Source organism: Penaeus japonicus, unplaced genomic scaffold (genome assembly GCF_977035675.1).
Source record: "Penaeus japonicus unplaced genomic scaffold, GWHDUDI00000001_assembly GWHDUDI00000010, whole genome shotgun sequence".
NCBI classification, from domain to species: Eukaryota; Metazoa; Arthropoda; class Malacostraca; order Decapoda; family Penaeidae; genus Penaeus; species Penaeus japonicus.
The window spans coordinates 6296802-6309301 of record NW_028234412.1 but is presented as its reverse complement, the minus strand read 5'-3'; the positions used below and the strand labels follow the sequence as shown (position 1 = coordinate 6309301).

General features: G+C 35.9%; 1 protein-coding gene across 10 annotated transcripts in view; it reads right to left on the bottom strand.

Annotated features, from left to right (window-relative positions):
* The window catches only part of LOC122262896 (uncharacterized), a 32541-nt gene that overhangs the window by 19014 nt on the left and 1027 nt on the right, over positions 1–12500 (bottom strand). For 7 of the 10 annotated variants that reach the window (XM_043031093.2, XM_043031096.2, XM_043031103.2 and 4 more), the window contains exons 2-5: positions 9488–9618; positions 8805–9329; positions 8445–8705; positions 7969–8091 (exon numbers count right to left, since the gene is read on the bottom strand). In XM_043031093.2, the coding sequence (XP_042887027.2) occupies positions 7969–8091; positions 8445–8705; positions 8805–9329; positions 9488–9568 (990 nt within the window). In that variant the 5' untranslated portion in view covers positions 9569–9618. Of the gene's footprint in view, positions 386–7968; positions 8092–8444; positions 8706–8804; positions 9330–9487; positions 9619–12500 lie in introns of all 10 variants that reach the window. The other 3 variants (XM_043031102.2, XM_043031101.2, XM_043031095.2) reach the window with 3 other exon arrangements.

Below are 12500 nucleotides of genomic sequence, written 5' to 3'. Positions count from 1 at the left end.
TATCACTATTTCTCAGTTTTAAAAAGAGCAGAAATGGTAACACAGCATCAGCCTCCAACGCCAAAAATAACCATGAACTGAAGCCCCCAGTGGACTACCGAGTATCCTTCTCTCATTGTCCTTGCCTCCCGTGGGGGAGATTGGATGATGCATTGACCAGCTGCCGCTTTGTCAGCCTCTCCAGGTACTGCTTGTGGATATTCTGGACGGTGGACTTGCTCAGCTTCTTGTTGAGGGTCCTAGAGAGCTCCCTGGCAGCCTTGTTGGGCCCCATCCTTATGCAGGCCTTGGCGATCAGGAGCCGTTCCTCGGGCGTCCAGCGTGTATACCCTCCGCGGACTCTGGCCATCACCGCCATTGCTGACGAGCCCTCCAGTGCTACTATCTGTTGATTGAAGGAGGTGTCACACAGGGCTTAAAATCCTGGACTTTGGGCTTTGGACACTCTATTCTGGATTTTTGGTTCACCTCTTCTTGATATCCATAAAGATGGGCTAAAAGACATTATCAATGTCACTCTTTCTGGGATGGGTGTCAAAGCGAGCATTTGCTTCAGATTATAGTTGCTATTTTTCCTTCATGGTTTGAGATATTAATATGCATCACAGAGAAATAACAAACAAACAAAAAATCCCAGATCCTTACATCTTCAAACATGTGAAAATATGGCCTTTTTTGTTTCCCTAAAGAGAGTTTGCTGTAAGGATCTACATTCCAGAAAAACATTCCATACACCAAAAACTTGCTAGAAGCAAAACAATTTGAAGAGTCACTACTGGTCATAAGCCAGCCTACCATGGTGTTCTCACTCCCCTATATTCACTAACCTTACTGAACTCATGGTCCTCAATGTCCTGTTAATTCAATTCATGCTGTGTTACCCCTATGCCTTCAGTATATAATATGGACATGAACACCTTTACTTCCTGTATGTTTTGTACTGTTTGTAAGTATGGGGTATGGTTTAGAGACAAAGGGGTTGTAACATGCAAGATGTTATGACTTTGGACATTGAGAGATAATACCCCACAGACCCCTTGCAAAATGTGATTTCTTAGACAAATTTAATTCCATCTGAGGACTAAATAGAGTGTATAAGGAATTTCCATGCAATAGAGCATATATGGAATGGCAAACTCCATACAAATGTGGTAGAATTAGAAGAGCTATATAAAAGATTTAGCCTGGAGACTGTGATGGAAATAAATTCTGCAAAGAAACTGCTTGTTGAATTTAAAAGGAAGTGAGGAAAGCGCAGATAAATAGTAAATTCGGAACACATGTTCCATTGCAGTGTGTCAGTTTGCTTCGTAAAGTTTTGAAGTACAGTTGAAAGGTGAGGTCAGTTGTCTTGGTTCTTTTGATCTTAAGACTAGGAAGAAAGCCACATACAGACTGAATGTAATACCTGAAAGTTCAAGTGTCAACATGAAAGAAGAGTGGTGCATATATTTCAGCTCTGATGAAAATGATGAATCAAACCCTATCACCAAAGTCATTCGCCGCACCAAATGGTCAGGTAATAAATAACCCCAAAAAGTAATAAATGCCATATGTGTTAAAAGAATGATTGCTCTCCTGTAGGGAAAACTGCCTACACTCCCCTGGGTTTATAGTGATGTTTGCATTTCCCAAAGTGCATGGCTGGAGAGGCACAGAAGTATCTAAAGTCAATATTAATGGGACCTCAACAACAGTGTCTAATAGTAAAACATAAGACAATTATGTATAACTTTATATTATTGGAAGGGTAATTGTGGATGGGGGTACCAGGGGTATGGAATTGATCGCAAGTGAAGGAGGGCGAACATGATATACAGTACAAGAATTCCTATTATATACTTACTATTTCAATTCACATTGAAAAGAAGCAGAAACACTGTCAGGTGTTTGTGGGGGAATGTACATACCATACATACTACAACATATTACAAGAACTCATTCTATTCTTACCACATTTATTCACTTGTCACTATAGGTGCCAGGAGGTTGTCAGGTTAGCACAGTGAGATGGCAAGGTACAAGAAAATGAAGGAATGGGAGTAATTTTGGAGGGGGTGTAGCTGGAAATGAAAAAATCGGAAAAACAGACCCGCCAGTTTTTAAGGGGTCATGCTCAATCAAGCCAGCTCCAATCAAATGTCATATGTCCAAATACATTTATATGAGCTTCCTCAGACATTCAAGACTGGTTATATGCAGAAGGGGTCTGAAGTCCTGCAGAATGAAACTGAAAATAATTGAGCATACACCACAGTTGAGGTATATAACTTGGATCTTAGCAAACATCAGTAGCTTCCAAATTTTGATGCAAGAAAATACTGTTGACCACTATTTTCACATCTAAAAAGTGAAACAAATTGTTGTTTTTTTTTCTTTCAAACCTGGGGCATTAGTGCACAGAATACAATATATGCCACAACACCAAACTGTAACAAACAGTGCAATAATAAGGCCAAAACAAGCAGTGACTTAAAATTTCATACAATATTGACACATCAGTATCTATAAAAAAAAAAAAAAAAAAAAAAAAAAAAAAAAAAAAAATAATAATAATAATAATTATAATAATTATAATAATAATAATAATAATAATAATAATAATAATAATGAATAAAGAAGAGGCAGACAAAAGGGAATTTCAAGCTGAAAGGACTCCACAGCATGTTTAGCCCAATGGTGCTGATAACATGTACATAGTCATGATAAAATGAGCCTAATAGCTGGATGGTATGTATACAGCCCATTATACTTGCATATTAACCCTTTCCTGACGGGGCACGCGCTAAGTGAAAACCCCCACGCCGGGCCATTGCAATGTTGCATTGGAAACGTCACACTGGCATGACGCCCCGGCATCTGGAATTCAGCTGTGTCACAAGGGTGTGGCGCACCGTCGTCATAGGGTTAACTTGTTTCTGCTTGTCTTCATTAATACTGAGTTATTTACTAAAATAATTATGTTGTTAGTGGAGTGAAATGATAAACTTATGTTACTTCCTTTACATGATCGGAAAGTATGGAATATATACAAAATATTAGTATATTACCTTTCAAGAAGTGATGAAATGCAAACTATATACCTCACAGTGTAAACCCTCAAATCGAGCACAAGAGTCAGATGTCAGAGCAATGATACTGGAGGGGTGGTGTCACACAAAGCTGCACCCTCAGAAAATAATTCTGGAAACGGCGAACACTCCCTGCCAGCGAACCACCCACCTCAGAAACATACTCAGTGTCTTTGAGTTAAGATGGAGATTTACCTAATTCTCCACTCTTCTGTTTGATTATCAGACTTCAACAGCAATGTGGTTCTTAACCCATTGGTCGCGGTATTAAAAAAAGGTCTGTGCAATAGGATGGCTGTTTTACATGTCTGGCATGATGCCATCCGCGTCTATGACCGACTCTGCCTTTGCAGCAAATCATGCCATCCGCTGCTAATGGGTTAACTAGGCAAACTACATTATAAATGTTATATATATGTATATAAAAAAATATATATATATACTTTAAAGGGGTAACTTATGCAAAGGAAAGAAAAAAAATAATGCATCATACAACATTTTTGCCAGTAACAAATATATTTTGAATTGCCTGAAAGTGCATAAATGAAAACAGAAAAAGTTATCTACAAAAACCTTTTTTATTGCTGACTACTTAAAAAAAAGGCTGTTTCTAAAATTACCTCCCTCTACATGATCCAGCTGCAAACCTATTGAGCACTATAATACAGCTCTACTTGTACAAACATTGTGTATTTACAAACAATATTTCAAGCAGCAATGCCATAGCAATTTTTAAATTTCACTTCAGTTTCCTTCGTTCACATAAGAAAAGACAAATTCTACAAATATATACATAGACTCAAAATCTCTCAAAGGGGCAATGCTGCACTTACTGCCAAAGAGAAAAATCATGAATAATTTGTCTTATGCATCAATAAATTCATCCATCGCTTTTCTGACAAAACTTAATCTACTTATTGTATATCACAATCACAATCTGAATCATCATCTGTGGTTATGGTTACACATGTTATGGATAAAGCATGATCTCTACACAACAAAGTATACAATATTCAAAAACAAACTTATCCTATATCTTTGAGAGACAAAGTATGTTTAAAATATCATTTATTACAAATTCCACATATAGATATAGTAAAAAAAAAAAAAATCTACTCAAATTCAGGACATCATATGATTCTTAAAAAAGCAACTTGTTCAAGTACATACATTGTACTTGAATGTATTGTACACATCACAGAAAATACTGCTTAAGCTTTCACTTTACAGTACTTGTGTCTATGGTATCTCTTTCTGATTCTGAGAAGGTGAAACTGGTTTTCAGTTTTGTACCATATACTATCCTCATGCCTTTCTGTTGGATTCAGTCTGTTGGATTTTCAAACACAACCATTGAACCTTCTTGAATACAGGGATACTTCCTGTGCAATGGCATCAGAGCTATAGATTCAAAATTCAAGGATAAACACTTAATTTTATTCAAAACCTGTAAGTTTACCGCACAAAGAAAAAGGAGAAATGGAACAAAAGAAGAGGAGATTGAGAAAAGGAAGAAGTATATATCCTAAGAGGCAAAAATACTAGTGACCTGCTCTAGTTGCTGGTCTGTATAAATGAAGAATTACATCACATTTGTCCATGCCTCTCATTTCTTCAAATAACATATATTTTCCTCATATCTGCTAAGGAACTCATTGATTCACTTCCAATGCAAAATATTATGTTTCAAAATATTATCTGCAATGCATAGCAAGACAGCCTGTACCTCATTTTCATCTTATTTCTTGACCTATTATTTCAGTAAGAAATAAAATATTTCTCTTTAAAACTAATGGGTATATACAAAGAGAAATATCTCAAGTGTTCACAATTATTCATATTTGTATTAAAAATGTTACCATTTCATCTATCCTCAGTCTCAAGTGTTCATTTTTTTCTGTACTAACTGTTTCAGTATTGCTTTCTAAAAAAGCAATACAGACATTCAATTCAAACATTTACATATCCTTTTAACCCTTCTGACACAGGCCAAATCTCAAGATGTTCTGCCTGGGCTGGGTATCTTAAGACGTGTGTATTTTCTATCATTTTCTAGACTTAAGGTATGAAATAAAAGTCTATATATGATATATTTACAAAGTGATACTAAAGAGTCACACAGGTCCTCATTATTGATGGAATAAATAGCTCGCAATTTCGACTGTCACGGAAGGAAGCTTTAAGTGAACAATCAAATCTAATTTCTAAGATGAGTATATACTATACATATTCACTGCCCCTAAAAGAAATTTAGGCAGGATCTAAGCAGAGAACAGTCAAGGTCATCTGGCTTTTCTAGTTCCCCTGATAGCATACCAAAAGCCTGATGATAATCCCCAGGGTGCATCTGGTTCCTTTGGGATAAGACAGTCACATTGCACCTTAACCCATTCATGCCGGGGGCATTCCAGCCTTGCATGTCACAATGCCGGGGCTCTCAAACACATAGGCCTAAATCAATTGAATAAACGACGCCGTATCGCGTCCCCAGCGAACGGGCCTAATATGCGCGGTACAGTAGTGTACCACCCGTCACGAGAGGGTTAAGATGATCCATCAAGCTAAAGAGTTTGTTGTTGGAATAAACAGCTAACTAATTTGCAAGTACCAAAACATACCCAAAGCTTATGGGCAGGAGCACTTCCTCTTCCTGTAAGAAATTACAACAAGAAAACAAAAGAATGTCGAGGATGATTCAGTAACAATCTGGACCAGCATATAAGTTTAGATTAGTAATGGGACAACAATAATAATTTTGGTACTGATACATATTCCACTGAAAAGTCTCGATTCTGATACCATTATCAATTCCAATTCATTTTAAAAATATGATTGGAATTCTAAATTAATAATTCAATGAATAAAAAATGCTAAGTCTGGCAACACTGGTTACTATTAGTCATGACAGTCGTGTTACTGTTACTCCTTACTGAAATTTCAGGTTTTTATGTCACATGCTGCAGAGAAAGCATTGTCTTGCATAACATCTTGACTGACAATGCAAAATATCTAAATTCTTTACTTACAGCAAACAAGATGAAAGTTAAGAGTATAATATTATCATAGCCTGAAGTGAAAAGCTGATATTGTTATCAAATATTAAAGTATCATTCTGTGTACTGGAAATCAAGATGCTTTTCTCTCAATTTCTATACTGATTCCAATGACTTGTCCTATCACAAAGGTTGAGTCCAACCCTATCTGCCATTTCCCTTCTGTACTGATGTTAATATCCCCCCTGTTGCCTGAAACTACCTCCTTACCAGCTTGCATTGGCATACATTGCAAGCTCATCAAGTTCTTGCAAGCCATATGAAAGAGAAGTCTGTGGAGCAAGGAAGGCCACAAACTAGGCATTAAGTTCTTCCAAGTTCAATCAATATGGGTGTATTTACATCACAAGGATACAAAAACTAGAGGGTTGAAATCAGGACCTCCCCTCTCCCATGAAGCATACTTTTCAGCCACTACTTCTCCTCTCTCGGTAATATACTGTGGAGGTTGATATAGGACCGAGTTGTACATACAGATGGTATTGTAAGATTAAGGTTTGGTTGAGATTATTGAAACTTTTGTGTGGCATGAGGTGTGATTTTTTATTTCTCTCTCTCTCTCTCTCTCTCTCTCTCTCTCTCTCTCTCTCTCTCTCTCTCTCTCTCTCTCTCTCTCTCTCTCTCTCTCTCTATATATATATATATATATATATATATATATATATATATATATATATATGTGTATGTGTGTATAAATATATAAATATATATATATATATATACACACATTATCACATTATCTTTACCCATGAACAAACCATTTTCAAATAAATTATCTTACACCCCAAATTAATATCTTATTGAATAAAAAACAAAACAAAAAAACAGTCACTTATATAGCCTCTTAATTTTTCCATATAAATATCAACGCAAAAATCTGAGCAAGATATATCTACACCTCCTGCTGTTAGAATAAGATTGCATCCCATTCTTTGTTTCCAATATATAATATCTACACAGTGGTTGCAAAAAATTAAACCACTTATCTCACTGTTCCTTCTATCACACAATATATGTGGGAGCAACATTGCGATGGCGTTCACAGAATCTTTATTTCTCTTATATACTTTCCTTTTTTTCATATTTAATTCATTATGTTTCTAGTTTCTTTTATGTCGCTTATACGAGGATTAGGATCTTTCTTTTTTTTTATGTAGGAGAGATATCTTAGTCTTCGGTAATTTAAGGTACATGGTATAAAAGTGCACAAACTTATGCACACATAGCTATCTATAAAATGGTATTTCACTAGAGAGTATAACTTGTGTTCACTTTAGGATCACTAAAAAAATTGCAGATGATATACTTTTGTGATAAACTAAATAAACTAAAACAAGAAATATAAAAGAAAAAAGTTTGAAGAAAAAATTGGTTGAAATTAAAACACTGCATGCATGCTTTAGCCCTTTGTTCTCTCATCTTATGAGGGTATATACACTTCTATATTTTTCTCCAGTACATATACACACACTCACAAAAACACACACAAACAGACACACCTACGCACGCACGCACACACACACACACACACACACACACACACACACACACACACACACACACACACACACACACACACACACAAAACCAAAAAAAATACACATAGACACAAACAAATACACACAAACACAAACAAACACAGAAGAGCACAAAAAACACACATGAATACACACAAACACATATGAACACAGACACACATACAAAAACACAAAAAACAAACACACAAACAAAACAAAAACAAAAACAAACACATCTGAACGCAAACACATACGTGATGAGAGAACATACCTCGGGCATGCAGTAATCCTAAAGTGAACACACTAGAAGAAAAACAGGACACTGACCCCTTGCTGTGCTAGAAGCTGCGGCGTTTGCTGACTTAGCATGGGCGATGAGGGTTGAAGGAGGCCTACCCCACTGCAGCCTTCCCCAGAAACCACATCTGATTCAACTATGCCGTCCTGCCACTGTAAGAGATGGACGTATAAAAAAGTAAGTAGGCCCCGTTCCTTCCCTGAACTAGAATTAATAACACAATTATCCAAAATAAACAAGAAACCTGCAATCCTACGAAAGACTAGGAATAATCGGACAACAAAAGGGAACAAAGAAAAAATCATTCCTTCGTGAACTAGGGAACCTTCATATGGTAAAAGAATGAAAATAAATAAGAGAACAGCAAATCATCTGTAAACCTTGGTATGTATTCTACCCACACCGCAGAATAGGTTGACAATACAACAAAAACTCGCACGCTTGACCTAAGGAAGCCTAAAATGTGAGTGAAAGAAGATATTTGCGACACGAAGAGGACACAAACCTCAATGATTTCCGAGGGTCCTGGGTTCATTTCGCTCGTCTGCATACTGGAGGGGTTGAGGTGTTCGTACTGTGGGTCGCTGTACTCCGCTGAGCTCGTGTGTCCTGGTATACTGTCTCTACTGTTGCCCTCGCTCTTGAAGGGGGCAAGCTGAGCATCGTAGTCTAAGTTGTGATCTGTCCTTCCTGCCTGATTGCCTTCGCTGTCAACCACGTCCTCGATAATCTCCTCCTTGATCTCAGCTGCGTAATAATCTTCCTGCTGAAGGGGAGGAGATGGTAATCAATAATGCCAAATATTGCAATATCATTAACAATTAGTGATATCCAGATAGCCCATTTTCCTGCTAACTATACTTACTCCAAGATCAGATATTGCAAGAGGGTCGTCAGATCCTTCCTGGTCTTTCCTCGTATGCAATTCTTCGTGGGTCACCTGCCTTCCTTTGTCAGTGGGGTTCACTCTGACATTGGGACTGGTGGGTTCGTGCATCGTTCTAGTGGTATCTACAAGTCTCTCCTCTGTTCTGCGTCTTTTCGGGGGGTGCGGGCTGCCTCTGTCGACCCCAGACTCCAGAGAACTTGACTTAGATTTGGCAGGAGTTGGGGGTGTGTCAGGTACTGCTAGGCCCTTAATCTGCAGGACCTCAGCCACTTTTATCAGCATTGCTAGATTGCTCTGGGGCACACTCACTTCCCCAGCGTACATATAGCTCAGCAGTGCCTCGAGTTCTCTACACTTAATGTCATTTAGCACAATCACTGGGTGTTTACATGGGGTTTTCTCAAATATTCTCTCAAAGTATTCACTACATGTTGACAAAACTAACTTATGCAACGGGTAAAACTTTCCCTCACAGGACAGTGTTACATCTGTGTAGCTTTCCTGTAAAAAGGAGTAAATCATTAGATGTTTAATGCTTCAACAAAATAAAAAATTAAAGATATCATCTTTCTTAAGGATAACATAAACAATACAAAATATCATCGATCTATATAAGCACCCATTTGAAAACCCATGAACACATATATTACAAAACTTACCTTTTCTCTTAATTTAGTTAATATATCACAGAAAGTAGCATGGTGGTTGTTCCAAGACAGGGACAGCATTCCATCACCCATCTTGGCTAAATATATATGGTGCTAATGTCTCCCAGACACTGGCCTTTATCCTACAATGAAAAACATCGGACATTAGTGGCATACATTAGAAAATTTAAATATTTACAGGAAATAAAGATACTGAATATGATGATATAGAATGTAAGCATCTACACACCCATACACACAAACACACTAACTTGTATTCACTTCTGTAATAGTAAATTACATAAATGTAATTTAATTGATCAGGCATATAAACTTCTTCTATCTAATTGTTAAATTCATTATCAAATGGCAGCAGAAAAAAAAAACTTTTCCAAAGTAAAACCACTTACAGTCTGTGGCATTTATCATAAGCTGTAAAACTTTACATGGACATTCGATATTGATTTTTATCAAAATTATAGTTCAAAGTATACCAATGAACAGAAAATTACAGCTCCATCTATGCCAAAGTACGGAAAATCATAGTTCTAAGTACGCTATCCAAGGATCTGCAAAGAACTCTGAACAGGCTTAGGATAACTGTAATTAATCTTTTCACTTTGCCCTAAAACCATTGTCTGTCTCTCTCTTACACAATGTATTCTAATTACTTTCTCCTGACTTTGAATAACCACTTTGATTAAATTGGTTAACTTCAATAGTTGACAGTTCTTATCCATTGAGAGAACTTTTCACATCTTTCATTATTTCAAATAAATGTTTTTATTGTATACTGATATACAAAGCAAACGATAATTCCCTTTCAAAATGTTCAAAGTAAAGAAGAAAAGCGGAACATTCTTAGACCTAGTCACACTCTTTATTACTAGTAAGAATAAAAGAAACGCACGGAAAAGGTCTACATTGCCAATACTTATAATTTGGTATTGATGGATTGCTTGTGATGTCTAGTATGTCTCTATGAAATTTCGGTGAATGACATCTATCTAGAGTAATGATATTGGAAGTTATTAGACTGGCAAGCAATCACTGCAGAAAATGATAATGAACCAACATTACATATATTTTGGGAAAAAGAGACCTTCTAGACCTTACTAAGGAACCATTCCAAACTTTATCTCTCTAGATATAGGTGATGACGGTTTGTTATCCTTTTCCAGAGCATCAGAGGTGACAAGGCTGCGGCGATTCTTGATGCTATGCCACTGTTGGCAAGGTCACTGGCTGGTGCTCTTGCCACTCTAATGTGACTCTGATAAAACCTAATATAAGGAGTGTTATAGGTGTACAGCCGTCTAGAAATTGCATATGAATAATTATTTGTACCCTATTGTGTATTTTATAATCATCATAACTGTTTTCATTGTTTATCCCATAATATTCCTGATAAACTTCATGTCCTTCCTTAAATTCTTTCCCAGTCTATATATATATATATATATATATATATATATATATATATATATATATATAATATATATATATATATATATATATATATATATATATATATATATATAATATAATAGTAATAGTAATAGTAATAGTAATAGTAATAATAATAATAATAATAATAATAATAATAATAATAATAATAATAATAATAATAATAATAACAGTAATAATAATAATAATACACACTAATAATAAAAATAAAAAAATTGAATCTGCAACGAGGAATTTTTCTGATTTGCTAACCAATCTACCAAACTAAGATCCACATCATTACAAAGTAAAAGAGGGCCCTTGTTAGTCGGCCCTATGGATAGCTAAAGATTCAGCTCCTCCACATTTCCTGAGAGGCCTTCCATGGAGCCAAGTTAGTGTGCTCTAGGAGGCAAGAAGTGATAACGATCCGACCAATCACGCGCCTGATACTACTTTCTGATAGGGTATGAAGCCAATATCTATAGATCATTCCAATGGTTCAGAAGATACAAAATAGAACAAAATTGTATTGATTACTAGAGAGCTAAGAAATAAAATAATAAAATAGGAAAAATATATATGTATATATACATGACAAAATAGCATTAACCCACACAGGACGGGTGGTACAGCATGTGTTGCCAATTCAAAAGCCAGATCCGGCGGAGGCCATTGTGCCGCCATCAATTGATTTTGAGGCCTGATTTCGAACCCCCGGCATTTTTGACCCCCGCAGCATTCCCCTTCAAAATGGAAAGTATTCCCCCGGTTAAAATTGTATGATAGTGATTTAATAGCCCTACAAAAAAAGGAGATTTTTAAGGTTTGTTTAATTATCCAGAAGAGGTTAATTCATAGCCTATAAAGGTTTAAAAATATTTTTAAAAAATGAAATTGCTTGCTTTGAGAGTCTAAATTCAGATTTAATATTTTCCTCTATAAATAACTTTGGCTAAATGTTAAAGTGATCTAACTTTGTTTTCTATGATATACTTAAATTGCTCACTTCAATATAACACTATCAAACCTAACAGACAAATCATCAGAAAAGTACAGTATTGTCCTCCAGAGTATCATTTATTCGCTAGTATTATCGTTGTCTCAATAATCAGCACCTTTATCATCTTATCGATTATCAATATTGCCAAGGTTAGCATTCTTACACCCACTAATACTTAAATTACTACCGCTATGACATTTTCTTCACACGTCTAGAATCACAATTTACCACAGTTGCGACATTTCTTTCATGCACAAACAAAGGAAACTCTATGACGGATTGTGACATTTCAAATCAGTCATAAATTTTCTGAAGTACAAAATAAAGTGGACAAAATTAAAATATATCCCCAAAATATGACTAAGTTCTAATTGCGGGATCCGTAAAGCGTATAATTCCTTTTGGTGGGAAAATCAAGAAGGACGAAAATAAAAGAAAATAAAAGAAAAGGAGGAAGTAAATAAGGAACTTGAGATTAGATCATTTATGGGGGGTTCCTGGTGAAAAACAGCAACATATAATTAAAGAATAATAACAAGACATATGTCAAGCATAAGAATATTTTTTCCTTTTACA